This window comes from Plenodomus lingam (genome assembly GCF_022343315.1).
Source record: "Plenodomus lingam strain CAN1 chromosome Unknown contig_19, whole genome shotgun sequence".
NCBI classification, from domain to species: Eukaryota; Fungi; Ascomycota; class Dothideomycetes; order Pleosporales; family Leptosphaeriaceae; genus Plenodomus; species Plenodomus lingam.
This window is the reverse complement of record NW_027093936.1, coordinates 2,387,471-2,408,695: the sequence shown is the minus strand read 5'-3', so window position 1 is coordinate 2,408,695 and position 21,225 is coordinate 2,387,471. Positions and strand designations below refer to the sequence as shown.

At 46.5% G+C, this 21,225-nt stretch overlaps 10 protein-coding genes across 10 annotated transcripts; 4 read left to right on the top strand and 6 right to left on the bottom strand.

Annotated features, from left to right (window-relative positions):
* Nucleotides 1–22: 22 nt before the first annotated feature.
* On the bottom strand, nt 23–310 carry IAQ61_004869 (uncharacterized protein; the record flags this gene model as incomplete). Its single annotated transcript, XM_066096527.1, has 1 exon — nt 23–310. One exon carries the CDS (start codon nt 308–310, stop codon nt 23–25), a length of 288 nt encoding a protein of 95 aa, XP_065953845.1.
* A 1,074-nt stretch (nt 311–1,384) lies between these two features.
* Nucleotides 1,385–2,631, top strand: IAQ61_004868 (uncharacterized protein; the record flags this gene model as incomplete). Its single annotated transcript, XM_003839473.2, has 4 exons — nt 1,385–1,423; nt 1,556–1,873; nt 1,960–2,343; nt 2,395–2,631. 4 exons carry the CDS (start codon nt 1,385–1,387, stop codon nt 2,629–2,631), a joined length of 978 nt encoding a protein of 325 aa, XP_003839521.2.
* Nucleotides 2,632–3,222: 591 nt separating this feature from the next.
* IAQ61_004867 (uncharacterized protein) lies at nt 3,223–4,275 on the top strand (the record flags this gene model as incomplete). The annotated part of the gene is made up of 3 exons (XM_003839472.1): nt 3,223–3,235; nt 3,751–4,082; nt 4,156–4,275. The coding sequence occupies 3 exons, from the start codon at nt 3,223–3,225 to the stop codon at nt 4,273–4,275; spliced, it is 465 nt and encodes a 154-aa protein (XP_003839520.1).
* A 264-nt stretch (nt 4,276–4,539) lies between these two features.
* On the bottom strand, nt 4,540–5,995 carry IAQ61_004866 (uncharacterized protein; the record flags this gene model as incomplete). Its single annotated transcript, XM_066096526.1, has 3 exons — nt 5,653–5,995; nt 5,068–5,583; nt 4,540–4,976 (listed from the first exon to the last, which is right to left on the bottom strand). Exons 1-3 carry the CDS (start codon nt 5,726–5,728, stop codon nt 4,540–4,542), a joined length of 1,029 nt encoding a protein of 342 aa, XP_065953844.1. The 5' UTR covers nt 5,729–5,995.
* Nucleotides 5,996–6,292: 297 nt separating this feature from the next.
* Nucleotides 6,293–6,820, bottom strand: IAQ61_004865 (uncharacterized protein; the record flags this gene model as incomplete). The annotated part of the gene is made up of 1 exon (XM_003839470.2): nt 6,293–6,820. The coding sequence occupies one exon, from the start codon at nt 6,818–6,820 to the stop codon at nt 6,293–6,295; it is 528 nt and encodes a 175-aa protein (XP_003839518.2).
* IAQ61_004864 (uncharacterized protein) lies at nt 6,813–7,430 on the top strand (the record flags this gene model as incomplete). Its single annotated transcript, XM_066096525.1, has 1 exon — nt 6,813–7,430. The coding sequence occupies one exon, from the start codon at nt 6,813–6,815 to the stop codon at nt 7,428–7,430; it is 618 nt and encodes a 205-aa protein (XP_065953843.1).
* A 6,182-nt stretch (nt 7,431–13,612) lies between these two features.
* On the bottom strand, nt 13,613–14,810 carry IAQ61_004863 (uncharacterized protein; the record flags this gene model as incomplete). The annotated part of the gene is made up of 2 exons (XM_003839469.2): nt 13,613–14,403; nt 14,457–14,810. 2 exons carry the CDS (start codon nt 14,808–14,810, stop codon nt 14,011–14,013), a joined length of 747 nt encoding a protein of 248 aa, XP_003839517.1. The 3' UTR covers nt 13,613–14,010.
* Nucleotides 14,811–15,434: 624 nt separating this feature from the next.
* On the bottom strand, nt 15,435–16,051 carry IAQ61_004862 (uncharacterized protein; the record flags this gene model as incomplete). Its single annotated transcript, XM_003839468.2, has 3 exons — nt 15,961–16,051; nt 15,786–15,910; nt 15,435–15,501 (listed from the first exon to the last, which is right to left on the bottom strand). Exons 1-3 carry the CDS (start codon nt 16,039–16,041, stop codon nt 15,435–15,437), a joined length of 273 nt encoding a protein of 90 aa, XP_003839516.1. The 5' UTR covers nt 16,042–16,051.
* A 787-nt stretch (nt 16,052–16,838) lies between these two features.
* Nucleotides 16,839–18,050, top strand: IAQ61_004861 (uncharacterized protein; the record flags this gene model as incomplete). Its single annotated transcript, XM_003839467.1, has 2 exons — nt 16,839–17,242; nt 17,294–18,050. The coding sequence occupies 2 exons, from the start codon at nt 16,839–16,841 to the stop codon at nt 18,048–18,050; spliced, it is 1,161 nt and encodes a 386-aa protein (XP_003839515.1).
* Nucleotides 18,051–18,677: 627 nt separating this feature from the next.
* On the bottom strand, nt 18,678–20,054 carry IAQ61_004860 (uncharacterized protein; the record flags this gene model as incomplete). Its single annotated transcript, XM_003839466.1, has 2 exons — nt 18,678–19,594; nt 19,646–20,054. The coding sequence occupies 2 exons, from the start codon at nt 20,052–20,054 to the stop codon at nt 18,678–18,680; spliced, it is 1,326 nt and encodes a 441-aa protein (XP_003839514.1).
* Nucleotides 20,055–21,225: the final 1,171 nt, after the last annotated feature.

Here is a 21,225-nt window from a genome sequence, read left to right as displayed (position 1 = left end):
TATGTCCCTCCACTACTTGAAGTTACTGCCGAACCATAGCGCACGGCGTTTCTGCATGGCTTCTCGGATTGTAAGCATCGATACCCCCACTGCATTGGAAAGGAGTTTGGGTGTTGAAGAAATGGGCATTGAGTTGGTGTCCCTTGGCTTGACACACACCAAGAGTAGTCTGTCCCTCTGCTTTGAGTCGGCAATCGGCTGAATGAGCTAGAAGTGGAGATTTGGGGTTGTAATCACCAAGTACATGCGGCTTGGTATGGACATCCGCAACGGCAACACGGAGCCAATCTGGGCTCAGAGATTTGGTCATCTCAGTCGCGGTTGTCGTTGCAGGACGGTCATGGCTCTTGTGATGTCCAGGATAGGTAGATGAATACAATGAGTAATCGGTAAAGCGTCTGTGTGCGAGTCTTTTGCGTGATGATTTTGCACGTGTGGGTTGGGGAGTCGTTATTGTACTATGAGTGGACTGCAAGTAGCTCAGGGGAGAAAATCCGGGAAGAACAAACAGTGGCACTCGGACTCATGGCTGGGATAGGTAGTCTGCGTGCTGAGCCATTTTCGAGCAACAAGCACTCAAACATTGTATAGTCAAAAATATGCATGACCAGCCAGTAGCATGGACTATAGCCATTCACCACGTGCAGCGTGAAATCGTGATGATCCGTGTGCACGTGCAATACCATCCCAGTCAAATGCCGGACACCAGTCAACCGGCTTTTGCTATGCGAGGGCCCTGGTCTCGGGCGACAGTGCTCCGAGCAGCGCCAAACGTTTTTATTGTATTTTTCTGTTTTTCCGCAATTCTCACGACACAACAGGACGCGTGATAAGCGGTGGCGCGGCCAATGTCCACGCAAAACGAGTGCATGGGCGTGGAGGGGTGTGTTGGTGGTGGTAAATGCGACGTCGTGGACGTTTGCTGCAAGAATGCTTCGTGATTGCATCATAGGTGGTTTGTAAGAATGGCGTAACTACCTACCCATTCGAGAGTACTACTTACCAAGTACTCTACTCTAGACCACACTCTTAGCATTTGCAATTCGCGGTTCGTGGTAGCAGGGGAGAGAATGGACTGCAGCCAACGGCTCAGGTCAGGGTCTTTGGCGCTGGCTTGACAAGATCGGTCGAGTGTTTGCGCATTTTCCCGGCCGTAGTTCGCGTCTTGCCTATTCTCGCCACCTGTGACGCTGCAGCCTTTTTTGTCATCGAGGGGCTCCGAGGGGCTCCACCAACCCGCCCAGAAGCAGCTCCCAACATTCAGCAGCACTGCTCCTGCACACAAACACACCCTTCATATACTTTGCCCTACTCCCCCCTTTTCAACACAAGAAACCCACCCAGTACTGTATCTTAATTCTCGTTCTTCTCCACATCACTCATAATGACCAACTCGCTCGATCAATTGAAGGCCACTGGCACCGTAAGTTTCCCCACCCCACCATGCTATACTGTCTGCACCGGAGCATTCGGAGATGGCATGCACAAAAACAAACACTACACCGCAAGACCTGGCCATCAGCCTGCAACCCTTTACTGACCAAAGAATCCACAGACTGTCGTCGCCGACTCTGGTGACTTTGCCACGATCAAGAAGTACCAGCCCCAGGATGCCACGACCAACCCCTCGCTCATCCTCGCCGCCTCAAAAAAGGAGGAGTATGCCAAGCTGATCGATGCTGCTGTTGAGTACGGCAAGAAGCGTGGAGGCAAGAACATTGAAGAACAGGTCGAGGCTACATTGGATAACCTCCTGGTACAATTCGGCAAGGAAATTCTCCAGATCGTCCCTGGCAAGGTGTCTACAGAAGTAGACGCCCGCTTCTCGTTCGACACCAAGGCTTCAGTCGAGAAGGCCCTGCACATCATCGAGGTAAGTCTTATCTATTTATACATCTACTATGGCTTTCATCTGGTAGTCATTGAAATGAAGCTCCGGCCCATGCTAACTATGACCAGCTGTACAAGGAGGTCGGCATCTCAAAAGACCGCGTCCTGATCAAGATCGCGTCGACATGGGAGGGCATCAAGGCCGCCGAGATCCTCCAGCGTGACCACGGCATCAACACGAACCTGACGCTCATGTTCTCGCAAGTCCAGGCCATTGCCGCTGCCGAAGCTGGCGCATTCCTCATCTCACCTTTTGTCGGCCGCATTCTCGACTGGTACAAGGCATCGACGAAGAAGGAGTACAAGAAGGAAGAGGACCCTGGTGTCAAGAGCGTCCAGCAAATCTTCAACTACTACAAGAAGCACGGCTACAAGACCATTGTCATGGGTGCCTCGTTCCGCAGCGTTGGTGAGGTGACGGAGCTCGCTGGATGCGACTACCTCACGATTGCCGTAAGTCTGAATACTGGTGAAATACTGCGCGCTCATGCTCACTATGACTAGCCCAACCTGCTCGAGGAGCTCTACAACTCCAACGAGGACGTACCCCAGAAGCTCATCGCCGAGGATGCCACCAAGCTCGACATTCCGAAGAAGAGCTACATCAACAACGAGCCCGACTTCCGCTTCTACTTCAACGAGGACCAGATGGCCGTGGAGAAGCTGCGCGAGGGCATTTCGAAGTTTGCGGCTGATGCCGTTACCCTCAAGGACATTCTGCGCAAGAAGATTCAGGGTTAGATGAGCTTGTCTGCCCTCATGGCACGGCCCTCTCATAGTTTAACGAGTGAATGAATGAATACACATGCTACAGATTGCATCCATGTTGAGACTTGCAGACGCGGTGGATAGCTAGCATGCGCATGCCTGTGTTGGCCCAACTGGAGATGGCAAGAAGCAAGCTTTTGGAGTTTGCTACCTGGCAATGAAATAGGATGTTGATGTTGCTGATCATCACAATGATGAGGGAATGCATTGGTGAAAGAAACTACTTTTCATGGACTGAAATTACAGCCCCCTGGCACTCTACCAAAGATTGATCAGTTGGCGGGCTCCCGGCCCCGCAATGGCACAAACGGCGAGACGGCCATGGGCTACTACTCTACATGGAAGGCGGGTCAGTCGGGAGCCCCGCATTGCCCCTTCTGTCCTGTGACGTGACAATGGCTTCTACCACCTTCGAAAGGCCCCCCCCGTCCCCCCGCCGCCGCCTCCCCTCACGCTTCAATCGCATCCACCACCACCACCACCACCCAAGCTACCACGATTCTGACGCAGAAGAAGCTTCGAAACTCTTCAATCCATCAAAGAACCTTTTCAAAAGCCGCCAACATGGTCAAAGCAGGTACGTACGATCGCTCTTTGGCTGCACAGGGGAGGGGGCTTGTCTTGTTTGGGCAAGGTGGGGTAACGGGATGCGTGGGATTGAGCACATTGTGTACTCTATTATACCCACGACGACAACGAGGAGCTGGGTGTCATGTGCTCAATTGGACAATTGGACACAAGAGCTCGAGAAGGGCCATCGATCTGGGGAGACGCACTTGGGCCAGGGTGCCATCAGACGAGTACCTGGCTTGTGGCGAGGGGCTCCAATCAGCTTCTGCCGCCTCTGGCACCTTGATGGTCATCCTGTACTTCTGTGCCTCCCTCGAGCTTTGCTGGTCATGGCCAGACGAGATGGGACGGCTGGGATGACGACACTTTCACCGGCTACCTGATGGCCAGGCCATTGGTTGCGAGCGGATCAAGCTTCTCAGGCAATGCAGCTATCCGCTCCCGCTCGACCTTCACCTGGCACACCCGCTTTTCTGCTCTCCACCATGTACAGCAGTAACCCCAGCTAACACCTTGTCCCAGTCGCCGTCCTCCGCGGAGACTCGAATGTCAAGGGCACCGTGACCTTTGAGCAGGCCTCCGAGTCCTCCAACACCACCATCACATGGAACATCACGGGCAACGACCCCAACGCTGAGCGTGGCATGCACGTCCATGCTTTTGGCGACAACACCAATGGCTGCACGTCTGCGGGGCCCCATTTTAACCCCTACAACAAGACGCACGGTGCGCCCGAGGATGAAGAGCGTCATGTGGGCGACCTGGGCAACTTCAAGACAGATGGACAGGGAAATTCGCAGGGGACTGTTGAGGATAAGTTGATCAAGTTGATCGGACCGGACAGCGTTGTTGGCGTAAGTCTTTTGCTCGACATGGGGAAAGAAGTGGCTTGTTAGGGGTGCGAATCAGCTATTGACAAGCAAACAGCGCACCATTGTCGTCCACGGCGGCACCGACGATCTCGGTAGGGGCGGACACGAGGAGTCCAAGAAGACTGGTAACGCCGGTCCTCGTCCTGCTTGTGGTGTCATTGGCATCTCCAACTAGATGGTCTCCAGACCAATGCAATATCAGACACTCGTTGATACAGGCTACGAAAAAGTGTGGGCTAGTAAGTTTACTTGAGAGGTCTGAGTAGATGTCAAGATGAGAGAAGATGAGAGTAATTGAATATACATATGTGTAGCTAAACACGTGCATCTGGACCCTAGATTTCTTGCAAGGGTGCATATTTTGATCAGCCATGTGATGAATTTCACTCTGTTCTCCCCGACTCGTCTTGATATCCAAGTATATATCCATCTCTCTCTCTTAACCTACCCTTTCTTCTCCTCCCTCCCCCCTCATCCCCCACTCCTCCCCACCCAACCACCCAAACACCTCCTTCCACCCCTCCTCCAGCCTACTCACCGTATGCCCACTCCCCCTCGGCCCCGGATCCCCCAACACCTCCACCCTCCTCGTCTGCCCCTTGCCCACCTCCAACACCGTCCCACCACCCAACTCCTCGTCCACAAGACAGCGCAACATGGCCTCTGCCACCTCCTCGGGCGTCGCCCACTCGTCCACCCTCTCGTCCAAGTACGCCAGTTTCTCGGGGTGCTCTGTCCACAGCGGTGTTTTTATCACGCCTGGTGCTACGGCGTTTACGCGGATGGAGGGGTAGGTGGCGGGGAAGGTCGGGGGTGGGGTTGCGAGGGGCGCGAGCGAGCGGGCGAAGCCGTTTATGCCGTGTTTGGCGGCTACGTCTGTGGGCGGGAGGGGGTTAGTGTGGGGTTGGAGAGGGAGAGGGAGGGAGAGGGGGAGGGGGAGGGGAGATACAAGGAAAGAGAGACTCACATAACGGAGTATTAAAATTCGGCAATTGACCCGCTATACTACTCACCAACACCACCCTCTTCTCCTCCCTCTCCCTCTCCCCTCCCACCCCATCTCCCCCCTCACCCCTCCTCTCCCTCACCTCCCCCAAAAACGCCCGAATCGCCAACTGCGTCATCCGCACCGGATGCGTCAAATTCACATCCAAACTCGCATACCTCCCCCCTGCCACATCATCCCTACTCCTACCCCCCTCCACCCCGGGCGGATGCCAGAAATTACTCGACTCGGGATCGTAGATGCCCGCGCCGGGACACACAATGTCCAGACGACCGAATTCCGCGGCTGCGGTGGTGAAGAGCGCGGTCAGGTCGGGCCAGTGGGTGACGTCTGTGTGTTGGAAGAGGGCGCGTGGACGGGCGTGGGGGTTTCGGTATTGGGAGACGAGGGTTTGGGCTTCGGGGCGGAGGTGGAGGTCTGCGAGGAGGACGTTGCAGCCGTGGGAGAGGAGGAGGGTGGCGAAGGAGAGGTTTATGCCTTTTTGGGGAGAGGGGGGGGGGAGATGTGAGGTTGAGTGTCATGGCTAGGGGGGATGTGTGTGCGTACCTGAGCCGGCGCCTGTGATGATGGCGACTTTGTCTTTGACTGTAAAGGGGAGGGGTTTGGGGGGAAGTTGGGGCATTTTGTTGAGGGTTGTGTTTGGATTTCTGGATACTGTCTAGGAGAGTGGTGGTGGAGGGTTTGTATGTGTAGCATGTAGGTAAGTAGGGAAAAGGGGAGGGATTAGTTTGAACGTTGTACTTGAAGCAATACAACGTCTACTACTCTCTTTCCTTTACTTCTACACAAGACGCCAGTGCTGCTCTTATATGTCAACATCGTATCAAGTTGGATCATATGAGTGGCGTTGGGCTTCGGGATGCCTGAATGGGAGTGAGGGGTAGTTACCGTCGTCCATGCAACCGAGGGCGTGAACATTGCCTAAACGGCAAGGCGTTGGCCTAGCCTGATGTATCAAAACCACATGACTAGCCACCTCAAAGCAGCTGTAAAGGTAATAATGATTGATAGACTACTCATGCAGGTTCTGCTTCTAAAGGTTCTACTTCCCAAAAGCAAGTTTGCAAAAACATGCCCAACTTGGTGGATATCAACATGCATAGGACCTTGGAGCGCCAAACGCCATATGCAAAGGAATCCTCTTCAATCCATGCATCCTTTCCTCGTCGCGTATTCAGAGCTTCCCTCAATTCCTCTTCCTAAGCTCGTCTCGCGACTGATCAACACCTGATGCTCTCGGCAGTGGCTCTCCATTGCCTGCTCCCGAAACATGCGACAAGCGGATCAGTTCGTCCATCATGGCGTCTCTGGTCTGCTCTAGCAGTTGGTTGACGTCATCGGCTGTCTTGCCTACCGTACTGATCGGTGGCAGTATGGTAACATCGATGGTACCGGGAGTGTACCGCTTGTTCTTGGTGTCTAGAATGTGGTTGTAGTTTGCGCATACGACGGGCACAATGGGGACTTGTGCTTGCACGGCTAGGTGGAAGGCGCCCTTCTTCAGGGGAAGCATGGTAGGTGTGGATGCGTAGGATCGTGTTCCCTCGGGGAAGATGAAGACATTTTGCCGTGTGTGTTTCATGGTTTCTGCGGCCGTATCAAAGGCAGCGCGAGAGGTGGTGCGGTTCGCGCGGTCGATGAAGACGGTCTTGGAGAGGGACACTGCAATCATGTTAACCAGCCGGCCGCGAGGCTGAGGGCAGAAAATGGCCATCTACGCACTGAACCAGCCGAGGAAGGGAATGTACTTGAGCGACTTCTTGGCCGTCACCGACGTGTATTTGGGGAAGACGCAGCCCAACATGAGGATGTCGAGTTCTCTGTGTGGTAGGTCAGCCTTGCGGACCCTTTGTGTGCAGCAAAGCACTTGTGCCAGTGCAATCGACATACGTCTGATGGTTTCCCACAAACACCACTGGTCTCTCCTTCAGCGCATCCTCTCCACTGACACCGCCATTGCGCTTGACGCTCCCCGTCACCCGAAAGGTCGTGCCTGTGGTGAGCCACATGCTCCACTTGAAGGCCCTCGCAACGGTCCACTGCGTCAAGCCACCGTAGCCGACAAGCCTCAGCACAATACCAGCGACGACGCCATAGGTTGCGCAGGCCATCATGATGAAGAAGGCCGTGATGAGGAAGGCGTAGTACTGGAAGAGTTGTGCGGGTCCCCTTGGGAGCACACAAGAGAGGGCGCGCATGGTGATGACAAGGACAGCTGGCGTGGCTGCGAGGTTGAGAAGCCAGCCCATGGCAAGAGGTCGCGACTTTTTGAACCTCGATGCGCCTGGCGAAGATGGAACCGAATCCGAATAAGGCAGTGGTAGAGCAGAGCGAGCGGTGTAACTAGTTCAAAAATCACTCCAAATAGTGATCTAGCAAGTGACTAGGTATGGTAGGCTTTGCACTTGCAGTCAGGTCGAGACTTCTGCGCCTGTCCAGATGACGCCGCCACTCCTGTGCGCTGCTTTGCACTGCTGACCGAGGCCGAAAGACTCGTGGGAGGGGAGAGAGAGAGAGAAGAGAGAGAGAGAGAGCCTGGAGGGTGGTGGTGGTGGTGGTGGTGGTGGCGGGAATACAGACTTCACTTCTTCTGCTCTGTAGGTACCTATGCTATGCTTGCCCAAGTCATGGAACTGCGCGCCGAGGTTCGCAGAGTCTCGCTAATTCTTTGGAATTAACCAAGCTTGTTTGTGCCCGTGCGCTCGTGACTTGCAAATCGTGGTGGCATGTCATATGACCATGGGTTTAGCGTCGGGCGACTTGGGCTTTACTCTGAGTGGTTAGAATATCCCTGTAGGTTCAAGTCCACGTTATAGCGGCAAATTTTTATAGTTATATAAACTAGCCTATAGTTAAGTATAAATTAGGGTAATTTAAGCAAGTAAACGTAGTTTTTATTACTATCTTTTTTAAATGTGTTCTAAACCTATTCTTAATAATATATAGGCGTTCCTAAATACTATACTAGAGTTTAGTATAGTAGTACTAGATAATATATCTAAACTAGATAGTAATATTAGAGATAAATTTAGGTAACTATATAAAGTGCTAGAGGAGGATAGTAGTAGTAGTGTTAAGGAAGTAAGTAAAAGTAAATAGAACAAGTTTAGAATAGGTTAGTAATATATTATAGGGGCACAATATATACCTTACTTATAGTAATAGTTAAGGACTACTACTTATACTAGTAATTATTAAGTATATAGCTATTCTCCTAGTATACCCTTAATTATATAGCTAAGGGTATAGGTATATAATACTAGTTTAGCAATATAAAGATAGCTCTTACCTAATAAGAGAAGAGGTGCTTATATAGGCTACACAGGTAACATGTTAAGAACATGTTCTTAAATTGTTCTAATTCTAGCAGGTATAATACTCCTGCTAGTCTATCTATCTTAATAGGCCTACAACTTTACTATTCTTTAATAGCTAGCTAGTAAGCTAGTATAAATACTAATACTCTAGGGTAAAAGTGTGTAAGTATCTTAAGAACATGTTACAAACGTATTCTTATTACGTTGTTAATAACGCATTATATAATTAGATCTAAACCTTAAAAAGTGTAGTACTTAAGAAAATTCTATAAAGAGAACTATAAATAAGAAGCTATTATTATAGCCTTATTAAGCGCTTCTCTTTAAGGATTTATAAGGACTACTAGGTGTCTTATTATCCTATAATAAGGACTATAGTAAATTAGGTAGGGAGCAAAACTTAAATATATTTAAAACGTGTTAATAATAAGTTAGTAAATTGTAGAACAGGCTTAACTATACATTAGCTATTAGAACTATAGCCTAATATCTGCTACTAGGAAAAAATATTATTTTAGTTAGGTACTACTAGAGGTAGACTCTATATATCTACAAGGTCTTCTAACTAGGGAGATATTAAATCTTTCTAGTAGTCCTGCTTTATATTCTGTGGTTAAGCCACAGTTAAGCTAGATAAAGAAGTGTGGTAGGTATATTGCAACCTATTCCTAACACGTTCCTAATATATTCTAGGCGTTAATTATCTATAAGGGCAAGGATCTCTATTTAAAATCCTATGTAAAGTTACCTTCTAAGTAATTATACTAATAGATATAGTAGTAATACCTTTTTTTACTATTATTTCTTTTAGTATATATATATATATACCTCCTCCTCCCTTAATACTATCTAATAGTAATATTAAGGAAGTAGTAAAGGTATTATAGCCTATGCTTACTCTATAGCTTACGTAATATAAGTTATTTGTAACCTGTTATAAATGTGTTCCTAACTTATTATAGCCTAGTTCCTAAACTTAACCTAGCTCTAAACCTATCTCTAACTTAAAGGTTTCTATTCTATTAAAGAAATATATATTAGCTTTGCAAATAAAGATAAAATCTTACGTATTATAAAGCGTGAAAAGCTTCTATAGTTCCTATTTAAGAGTAGCCTTAGAGGAGTATACTATAAGTAGAGGATAAAGTATTAGGATCCTAAAACTATACGTGGTGTAAGAGAACAGGTTTGGAACACGTTGCTAACACGTTACTACAGGCGTATATACAGTAAATCTTTATATTAAGCTTAGGTAACTTAATTATTTGCCTTTTTAAAGAGTAGGTATTAATTCTATTAGATTAAGATATATTCTAGATAGATATGTTATATAAGAGGTTATATAGGGTATAGGTAGAGATTCTAATAGTAATCTTCTACCTATAGGAAAAGAAGCGTACGCATTAAGAATAGGTTTATAACACGTTTCTAATATGTTATAGTTATTACACTTAGCTAAATTATTATAGATAAGGATATAACTAAGATATATTAAGTTGCTATTACTAACTTCTTTTAGAAGTGTAAAGCACTTATAAAAAGACAAGTGTTATAGAGGTATATTTACTTATAGGGATTCTATAGGACTACTATTAATATATGTAACAAGCAGATAATAGGCAAGTTTTATAGCGTACTATAATATGTTTGTAACGTGTTTCTAACTTGTTTCTAGGACTTAGGCGCTATCTCTAGTTAATTAATCCCTATAAGCGTGACTAGTGCTAGCAACTTTAATCTTGTATAAGATTTTATTAAGTACATCTATAAAGAAGTATTTACAAAGTATATAAAAGAGAGCTAGATAATACTACCTCTTTACGTCTAAGTAAATTACTATAGGTATTAATAGTAGAGGAATACTTTTAGCTTGCTAACCTCCTCTTACGTAAGTAAATATATTCTAAACCTATTCTAAATGTGTTCCTAACTTGTTCTTATATAATTAGAACACAAACCCTCTAAAGATACCTAAAACTAGGCAATCTATAAGAAAAACCTAGTAATTGCTACTAGGATTGTGCAATACTATAGTAAAATATTAAAAGAGGTATAGGAAAAACTAGAATCTTATTTAAATATAGCTAAGCAAGCAGGCTAGAAAGGATATAAAACTAGTAAGCATGTAAGTATTCTTAAGGCCACTTAGAAGTAAGTTTATAACCTATTCTTAACCTATTAGAATTATATAAGTAATATTGTGTAGTGCACACTAGATAGATCTGTAGGATATAAAAGAGTTTAAAGCCTAGAGCAAGTTTAGAATACGCTATAACTATAGAACTCCTAATAGGCTTAAGCAAAGGTACCTTAAAAAGCTTTAGAGGGGAGAAAGTAAGTCTTACGCTAGCATTATGCACATTCGCTAATTAAAACATGTTTAGAATATGTTTAGAACGCGTCCTATAATAATAATAATACTCTAGATAATAATAAAGCAAGTCTTGCTATATCTAACTTAACTAGATATATCTTAGTCCTAATAAGAAATAAAAGAGCATGCTTAAAAGCCTAAAGCTAGAGGGCAAGTAGTAGAGCGGTATTAGAAAGAAGTTTACTAGCCCCTTTTCTATCTTCTCTACTACTAGGCTCTTCTCCTCTACTAATAGCAACCTAAAGGTATGCTTCGCGAAACACGTTTATAACATGTTCCTAACTTATTATTAGTCTATAACTATAAACTTTGCAATAAAAGGCTCTTCTTAGTAATTAGGCTCTAAAGGAGAGAAAAGAAAAGCTAGAGGTAGATAAGGAAGAACTTATATAGAAAAAGGCACTATTTAAATTATAAAAGGCATAGTTTAAACTTAAGAAAAAGATAGCTACTTTTTATATAAGGTAGGGTTAGTCTATAAATATAGTAACTAGTTCCTAACTAGTTCTTAATATATTCTAGTCTATTATATAAGTATATATAAGTAGATAAATATATATTCTTTCTTCTTCTCTTTCTTCTTCTTTCTTCTTACACTCTACAAGAACTTTTTATATTTAAGAGTTTAATACTATTTTACTATCTATCTTTCCTAATATTATTAGATATAACTAGTTAATATAGTCTATAAAGATCTTTTAAAGTTAGTATATAATAGAACGCGTTAGGAACACGTTATAAACTTGTTCTAACACTAAGTAGGATTTATACTAGCGATATATTAAGCTTAAGTCACTTCTATCTAATACTAGGGCATTCTCTCCTGTAATATCCTACCTAAATAATAGGTGTATAGTATTTCCTAGCGAGCTTTTCTACTAGGCTATTTAGGCTAGATTAGGGGTACAGGAACTTTGTAGAGTATGTATGCATACAAGTTAGAACACGTTTATAATATATTAATAACTATTTTAGTGTTACTTCTCTAATAGAGGCAATCTTATCTACTACCTTAAGAGGTATTATCCTAAGGTTTAAATAGCCCTAGTAAACTATAGCAGAACTATAATACAAGGCATTACAGAAGCAAGGATCTTCTATAGGAGCTTAATAGTAAATACTTAAGAACATGTTCTAAACATATTAATAATACGTTCTCTGCTAGTAGAGCAGACTACACTAAGTGCCTCCTCTAAGGTTTAAGAACCCTCTAAGATAGCTAGTCTACAACAAGAAGTGGTAGCTAGAGTAGAGGCTAAAGAGGAAGCAGAGAGTAAAGAAGAGAAGCAAATAGTTACTCCCCTTTACACTGTGAATAATATTTAGTAAAAGTAGCAAAAAGGAGATATAAGTCTAGTCTCTTAAAACATGTTTAGAATATATTAATAATATATTATAGCTAGACACCTATAAATACTAGATTCTTCTTTAATCTAAGGGACTACTAGAGCTTTATAATACCTATAAAAGTTAAAAGAAAAAGTTATATACTATTAAAGGACCCTATAAAAGTAAATAGTACTTTACTTTTAGTAGATAGAAAAAAAAAGAGAAGAGTAGAGAGTTTATTTTAGTAATTACTACTACCCCTTTAGGTTATATACTATTATATATTATTTATTAGAACCTATTCTTAATATATTCTTAACGTGTTCCTACTTATTACTATTATTATCTCCCTCCCCCTCTCTAGTATCTTCTCTATCCTCCCTATCCTCCCTAGGCTCTACAAAAGCATACCGCAAGTGGAACTAGGTAGTATTCTAGCAGGAATTAGTAAGGTCTACACTAGCATTAAAGTAATAGTCTTAAAATATATTAGGAATAGGTTAATAACATGTTATAAATAACTTACTATAGCTAGGATAATTACAAGCGTAGATAGTATAAGGAACCTAATAACCTTAAATCCTTAGTAAGGTAGATATAGTAACAAAGTTAAGCTATAACAAGTTAGTAATATGTTTTTAACAGGTTCTTATAGGCTATACCTTATTACTATTATAGCTACTACAAGTCTTCTTCTAAATTATATTTAGGAGGGTATTAGTATTTATAGGGGGGCCTATAGTAGCTGCTAGCTAGGCTTAGAGAACTTCTATAAAATATGTTAGTAATAAGTTTTAAATATATTCTAAATAACTTATAGCAAGGAGTGTTCTAGTAATTATATATAACCTTTATATAGAAGTCTATATATATTAGTATAATAAGTTAAGAATAGGTTAATAATATATTTACTCTTTGCCTTATAGACCTCTATTATAGAGGGCTAGCTAGTCTTCTTAACCCTACTAACCTTATAGTAGGCTATATTAAGCCTATAATCTTTTTTAGTATAGGTATATAAAGTGCCCCTAGTACCTAGAATAGCCTAAGAATATTAGAACCTGTTTAGAACACGTTTAGAACCTGTTCTTACTCTATATAAGGTGCCCTTATTATTAATCTTAGTATAGTAGTAGCGCTCTCTACTCTTTATCTTAACTACCCTATTAGGGCTAACTATAGGCTATACCCTAATATTATCTAGAACGCGGCTAAGGGCAAGGTACTATTAATAGTGCTTCTATAACCTATTAAGAATATATTCTAAACACGTTTTAATCTGCTTATATAGGATAAGAGGGATATGTTAGTAACAGGCATAGTAGTAGTAGCTTGTGGTGTTACTAGTATAGAATATATTTAGAATAGGTTTAGAACGTGTTGCAAAATCTTACAGTATAATATTTAGTTAACCTTGCTTAGCTAGCTAGTAGAGCTTGGCATAGCCTAACCCCATGCTAAATACAAGTTCACGCAGCGCTAATTCCATGGTCATATGAACTGCGCCCTCCTTGCAAATCGTTCCTGAAATCCTCCCATGACCACCCACCACCACCTTGCACAGCGAGTCTGGCGTCACGTGCGTACCCGTCTTCACATGCAGAATTGCGGGCACTAGCGATACTTCCACATGACGTGGCTCTTCGAACCGCATGGCAGCTCAGGTTAAGCTCATCGTAGAAACTGATTGTCATCATAGTGAGTGCGAGTGATTGCCTTAGGTATCATAACAACTCCTGCTTTTCCGCTAAATGCTAACCATGCAAAGAGGAAGAGAAGAAGAAATAACCGTTGATAATACAGCTGAGGTCGTACGGTCATACCTATCCTATCGCCTTTTCAACGCGAGACGTCATCCCCTCTATCGAAACCCAACACATGTATTTATTTCTCAATCCAGTCGGCTGAGCTCGTCCGAGATGTGACGCTTCTTCGTTGCTTCAGCCAAGCGATCAGTGTAACAGTCAATGCAACGTAATCCACCATCAAAATTGCAACTAGCATCCAGCGCCAAGCAACCATGTTCGTCACCTTGCTGCTGATCTCCTTGCGCTGGCTACCATCCACCAAGGGAAGCTGGAGAATAGCGGTCATCCATGTCTCCGGTGTCCACGTAAATTCAAAATAGTCGACACCAATGTTGTTGGACGCTACCGGTTCGCGGATCTGCTGGCCATTGGTCCCATGTGTGACGATGAAGACGAAGATGAGGACCGACAGTGTGAACAGAATGGCCACGAGCTGGAATACAGCTAGTGCATCAAGGCTTTTCAGACGCTATAATTCTGCATCAGTAACGCATGCGACGGTCCAACGTCAGTAGAACCTACACGACTTGCTTTTCTCATCCTCCAAGCTGTAATCATCCCAAAGATGCCCACAAGGAGGCCATAACCCGCAGCAGCGATACTCTCATAATTATGGGCGACCCAGAGATTCTTCGGCTCGACGTTGAGAGGAGTAGACCTTCCTGACCATCCTATTTGGAAGCTATGAACGCCGTGCCTCTGCTCCAGCAGCCATGCAATGGTAGAGCTGATCAGCCCAAGGTTGATGATGGATAGTGTTGAGAGCAAGCCATTGATTGCGAAGAGTGGCCAGGAATACGTCGACGCTCTGACCGGAATAGTACTGGATGCGCTGGATGTCGACCTCGTGTGTTGTAAATGCTGTGAGTTGCCCATTATGATCGTATAGCTCGACGGATACTGAAGACGAAAGGGATAAGAACAACGATGACAGAGCCACCAAAAACGTGAGCGAACCCACTAGAATTATACCCCCCACCTGCGGCTGAGCCTTCTTGCCGTCAGGGTAGTACGTCTCGGACTGTCTATGAGCTCACCACGTATTCACGTTAGCTTGATGCAGCCTTACAACTCAGCACAGCTAATCGTGGTCAATATTAGAATCGATGTGTCGTGAAAAGCAAGGGTCAACACGGATTCCTTGGTCAGGACAACAAGCCACATGTGTAGAACATGTTTATAGCGCGTGCTCGGATCCGCGGAGGAATGCAACTTGCCTCCTGAAACACTTGCACGATATGAGGGAAAAGCGAGGTGCGGAGAGATTATCATGGTTGTTCACTTGCCAGCCCGACCTTGGCTTGGGTTGTTGGAGTTGCACGATGAGTTTTGTAGGGTCCGGACAGCGTTGAGACGATGTGACATGTTTCGAAACAAGTGGCAATAAAGTTCTCGGGAGACCAGCGTTTGGCCTTGGATTTCGAATTGATCGAATGGGGTACAATCTGCTGGGCAGACCGTGTATTGACTCGGTCAAAGCATCGCAAGGAAGCCACGTTCTCACGCTCTCTGATCCATGATGCCGGTTGTTCTTGGTGTGACGCTCAAAGGGAACATTGCACGACAGCTACGGGTACATAGTTGTCCTACTTTGGAATGGACTAAGGGTTCAGCTCAGGGGGCCGAAATCTGAGGCAAGGGGAGGCCTTTCAAAAGAACAAGCACATCACTGTCCGTCCACGCGATGAATGGGGGGCATGGTAATAGCGGACCCCGGGTTTCTATTTGTTGGAAAGTAAAGTTGCGGCACGGAGCGAAGAGTAATGATCAAGGGGAGTGACGTCTATGTGACTGGGAACCCATGACGCTCACACTGGCGCTAACCATATCAGGCACTAGCTTCCAACATACCCAGCCTCCGAGTTTGCAATGTTTGTGCCCTCTGCAACCCACGAATGATTCGGTGTGAAGATGGGCGGGATGACTTCTCGAGGAGCAAACTCATGCTCTCTCCCTACCCCCAAGTCGACGAGAATCTTAATAGAAGGATGATTGCCGCTCATCAGTGACCCTGAACGCGGCCTACGTCACAGCGCTTATTGATATCACGGCACTCTGTTTGACTCCCAGCTTCTTCCTTAGAAGAAGGAAGTGAGGCCTTGGACATTGTGAGCAAGCTAAGATTCTTTGTAGAAGTCAAGTGCTTTGGTCTGCAATCCCATCCCACTCTCGAACAGAGAGGAGCGACATCCTACAATTCACCTGCACAAAACGACACCAAACACATCTTTGGCAGATCGGTACTGAAATTCTGGTTTGAATGGCACCATTTTGTAGGACGTAAGACGGGGGAATATTCATTTTCGTGAGCAGTATTGACTACTACATTGGCCATTCTTCCTTGAGCTCGTTCACAACGGCATCGGCGACGATATGAGACCTGTTCCCCGGCCAGCATACAGGAGCGCATCGGGCGGCTATGCACGGGCCCTACCCTCGCTATGGCGAATGTACATCCAACCATTTTAGGCTTCTTAGGTTCTCTTTCCTACACGTCTTCCTCATCCGGAAGCTTTACTCATGTTATGGGCTGTTCCCTCGGTCGATTGACTCTCTTATTGCTTGGCATTGAGTTGACGAAATTTAGTGTATAATCCAGTCTACGCAACATACTCCGAATGGACAGTGTGCTCCAGGGGGAATGTGGCGTAGTAGAAGCTGGGCCGGGAGTTCAACAATTGTACAGAAAGGTGGTTGTATAGTCTGTCCTATAATTCACAGTGGCCCTGCAAAGTCGAAGCCTGAAGACTGTGCGCCGGTTGCTATCTTCATCTGTGTTTTTGCTTGTTATATCTCTGAGACGTTTGGAGTCTGGCTGGACCAGAAATCATATGCCCTGCCTTTCATTCACAGCTTTCCTTAATCTAAACTAACCGTACGCTGTGCGCCTCTTCTTTCGCATCCATGTCTTTCCCCTACCGATCAGTCAAGAACATCCAAGCACTTCCAAGCATATACACGGTTTTCCCTGCAACTCACAGCAACGCTCAGACAAGTATCGACTCGGCCATCAATTCTGGAACCTGTCTGATTAAACATATTGAAGATGGCATCGAGGTAGTTCCCTTCGAATGGTGCAAGGGCAGTTCAGCCCCGATACTTAGTCCCGATCAGGACGAGAAAGAGGTCTTGTTCGAACCTCAGACTAGGATGAAAATAGCAGAGAAGCCTCTACCAAGTCTGCCTAGAAGTACCTGGCAACGTATGTCCACTAGAAAGCGTATACTATCGCTGCTCTTTACGCAATGCATCATGCTTATAACGATTGGACTGGCTTTGATGAGCGTAGAACGACGCTCGGCCCAAAGGTCAGTCTAGAAGTCATTCGCAACGATACAGTCATCTAACACGCCTCAAAGCAATCTTGCACCCCAGACTCATACATCAGGCAACGATTCTGCACATTCCAAGGCGTTCCACTCGATCCCGCGTGGGATATTTGCAATCTCAATTCCGCGCCCACAACAACAAAGCTCGGCCTGTCTTGCAGACTTGAACGACGCGGTAGCATGGCAATGTGCATCAAACATGACCTTGCAATTAAGCATCTTACCTTCACCAGCCGACAACAACAACACAACATTCATCACCTTGGGGCCCCTCCCTGCCAACAATAACCTCCAACCCGGCCACCAATTCTCCCATCTCCCACCAACCCAACTAACAGTACCCATCCACGCCCCCTCCAACGATGAGACATACCAATTCCAAACCACACACACCAAGACCGTGTACCTCCACGCATCCGAGCTATCCACACACCACACCCCAACACCCCCCACCCTCCAATCCTCCAACTCCTTCTGGCGCTGCACATTCACCCAAACCAACCTCCAAGGCTCCATCTCCATCCACCAGCCAGAAACCACCACTCCTACAACCCCGCCTTCCACTATACTACCCATCCCCTCCTTCCCCCACACTATCACGCTATTCGAATCCATCTCACCAGCCGCGCAATCCCCTTACTGCGAGAAAATCACGCTCCAAGACGACGGCAGCGTAGCCACGGTGTCGGAACCGGTGCTGCTTCCGCTCGGCCAATCTTCGACTGGACGGGCGCGGGCGTGGGATGGGGATGGGGATGGGTGCTTGTGTAAATGGGTTGTAGGCTGAGAAAGGGGGGTTGCAAGTGAGGATGGATCAGTGTGTACTAGAATATCGCGTGTTGGAATGGATATTGTGCTGAAAATCGTACTATACGCTGATGCTATAATTATATCCAAACGGTGTTATAGCTCATGCTTACGAGCATGCACGGCTGCTCTTCAGCACTCAAGTTATCGCTAAGCTAAATCACCGTTACTAGGGACGAGTCCCATGCCCATTCAGTTTCCCTGTTTTACCTCATCTCTTTTGAGGTGGGTATCGACTCCTCTTGACTAGTCTCTTGTACACTAGGTATACGACCAACACAGCCAATATACTGTCCATCTCACAGAGGCAATCCAAGACTATATACACAACAGCACACGCCATATAAACGTTTTCTTCCAGGGACGCAAGGCAAATTCCTTTCTCAAGCAGAGTTTGATTTCTATTCTTATATAATCCCAACACCCCCACCATCTCACTCCTGCAATCTAACGCAACTTCTCATCACTCCTATACCCACACCTACACCAACCAAAAAAATTGGACAAGGCGAGAGCATATCAAATACAATCGCCCCGCAAAAAAAATATGTACATTAAATGAAGGCCCTGTATGAGCCAGTTCTATCCAACACAAGCCATGTCCCTCCTACAAGACGAATAACGCCGCACCGGCCACAACACCCATTAGCATGCCAGCCGCGTTATGCTGCGTGGCAGCACCCGTGAATTCAGGTACTGCAGGTGAGCTCGTCGCATTGGTTGCCGGCGGAGCCGGGATATCGGGCAGGGCTCCCGTTGGTGCCGTGGGTTTGGGGGCCGAAGGCGCCGAGCGTGTGTCGATTGCGAGACCAGAGGAAGGGAAAGGGGGAGGTGGGGGCATGGATACGGCTGGGTATTCGGTGGTGAAGGTGGCTGGTGGTGCACCAGTGACAGTTACGGTGGCTGTTCCGCACTCGCAGGGAGAGTCGTCCGAGTCGTCCGAGTCTGGGCTGTCTGAGTCGGGGGTATCGGAGTCAGGAGCATCAGAGTCGGGATCATCAGAGTCGGGAGCACCAGAGGGCTTGGGAGTGATGCCTGTCGGTTTAGGAGCGACGCCGGACTCGAGAGGAGCGACGGAAGCGGTAGCAGAGGCTTCGATGACAGCGGTGTTCTCAGGAGCACCTTCAGCATTGCCAGCACCGATGACTTCGATGGATTCCGAGTTTCCGGTCTTGTCGGTCCACTTGTACTCTGTGCCGGGTGAGTAGTTGATGACCTTGATGGACTTGACGGTCATCTTGAAGGGCGCATTATCCCAAGTCACATTGCCGCCTGCCCACTGACGAGTACCCTCATTCTCAGAATCACCACCGGGCCAGTTGCCAAGACGGACATTGCAAGGAGTCTGTGGGTAGTTCTTGCCGCCATTGGCATCGGCCTTGTTCAGGGTGCGGGTCGGCTTGCCGTCGACGATCCAGGTAAGCGACTCGGCTGTCCAGTTGAGAGCGTAACTATGGAACTCGTTCTGGTTGTTGGGGACTGGTGCTTCGGTCATACGATCGTAGGTGGTGGTGTTACCCTTGCCTAATTCTGAGTCAGAACATGTCTCATCATTTGTTTATGCGGGTCACTCACCAAAGTAGTTCTGCTGGACGCGGTTGTCGACACCGCCAATCCACTCCCAATCCACCTCATCCAAGTTATCGGACTGAAGGACGATGGAAGAAACGATACCGACACCTGGAGCTGCCTTCATGACAACCTCGACATATCCGTAGTGCAGGAATGTCGAGCTGCCAATAGTGGGGGCGTCGCCTTTTTTGGCGATGATAAACTCAGCACCCTCTGGTCCGTAAGTCAGGCTACCGGCAGTCTGCTTCCAGCCCTTGATGGCATCCTTTCCGGCAGTGAAATCAGTGTCCCAGGTCTGGGGCATAGCAGGGTTATTGGGGCACGTCTTCTTCATGGGATTGCAGTCGGTAAACGTTTGAGCACTGGCGATAGCGGCCAATGCGCTCGCAGCGGCAAATGAGGTGTAACGCATTTTGTTAATTGTATCTGGTTATTTCGAGCGTGAGTCGCAGGGAATTGCCGATACGACCTTGGAGATTCGTATCTAGCTTTTGCGTTCGTATGGACAATTCTTCACAGAAGATCTTGAAAGGAATTGATGTTCTAAAGTAGGGGACCGACGCAAAGACGCAAAGTCACAACAATGGTGAATGAAAGAACGTAGTGTTCAACAAAGAACGGTGGCGCGACAAGGTAATGAGTGGGGTCGTCCGGCGTCCGAAAGTGAGAGAAGAGAGAGAAGAGAGAGAAGAGAGAGAAGAGAGAGAAGAGAGAGAAGAGAGAGAAGAGAGAGAAGAGAGAGAAGAGAGAGAAGAGAGAGAAGAGAGAGAAGAGAGAGAAGAGAGAGAAGAGAGAGAAGGGACAGAGGAAAGGTGGGAAAGCAGAAGGTTGGATGAAGAATGTGAGAATGCCACATGTAAGAGGAGCGCCGACTATAAGAAGCAGGCCAGCATAACCCTCCGTGTCCAGGCATGAGTAGTCAACGGCAGGGCGAAGCCATGCGGCCCCTCGCGCGTCCGCCCACGCCGGCTGGCTCTGGAAGGTAAGCAGATATGAATGGTCAAGATGGATGTTCCTTTGCACTCCTGATGCGTTTCATGAAGCCCGGGTGGAGACTAGGGTGTGTCAAACGGACCAAACCGCTTGCCTGATTTGGCAGCCGGAGCGGTTCAGCCTATCAGAGGCCAGAAGTGCCTGGACCATGTTCTTCCTTCAAAGCCACCAAAGCCCTGCATTTTGCATTTTGCCACATTCATCCCCCCCTGACCCGATGCTGATGAAGAGTCGCCCACTCCGGGCCAATGGTGAAGCGGTGCTGTGGAGAGAAGAGGTGAGCATTCAGAGCTGATGCCAGGGTTCCATATTGCATGCTCATTGTATTAAGACATCTGTAGTATTTTTAGAGCGTCATCTCGAGGGAATTGTTGATTGCGATGCTAGAGTAGGTATACCTACCTACAATGACATGCAGCAGATATGTAGTACTGGACCCTGCAGGCCACGGCATGGCTACAAGGCTGAACCGCGGGGGGTTTGGTTTGGTATGGTATGGTTTGGCCTGAGAGATTGAGATGGGCATTGTTACGCATTCCAACCACCTTTCGCGTGCGATCGTCTCAAAAATGACATCATGTATTCGTGTC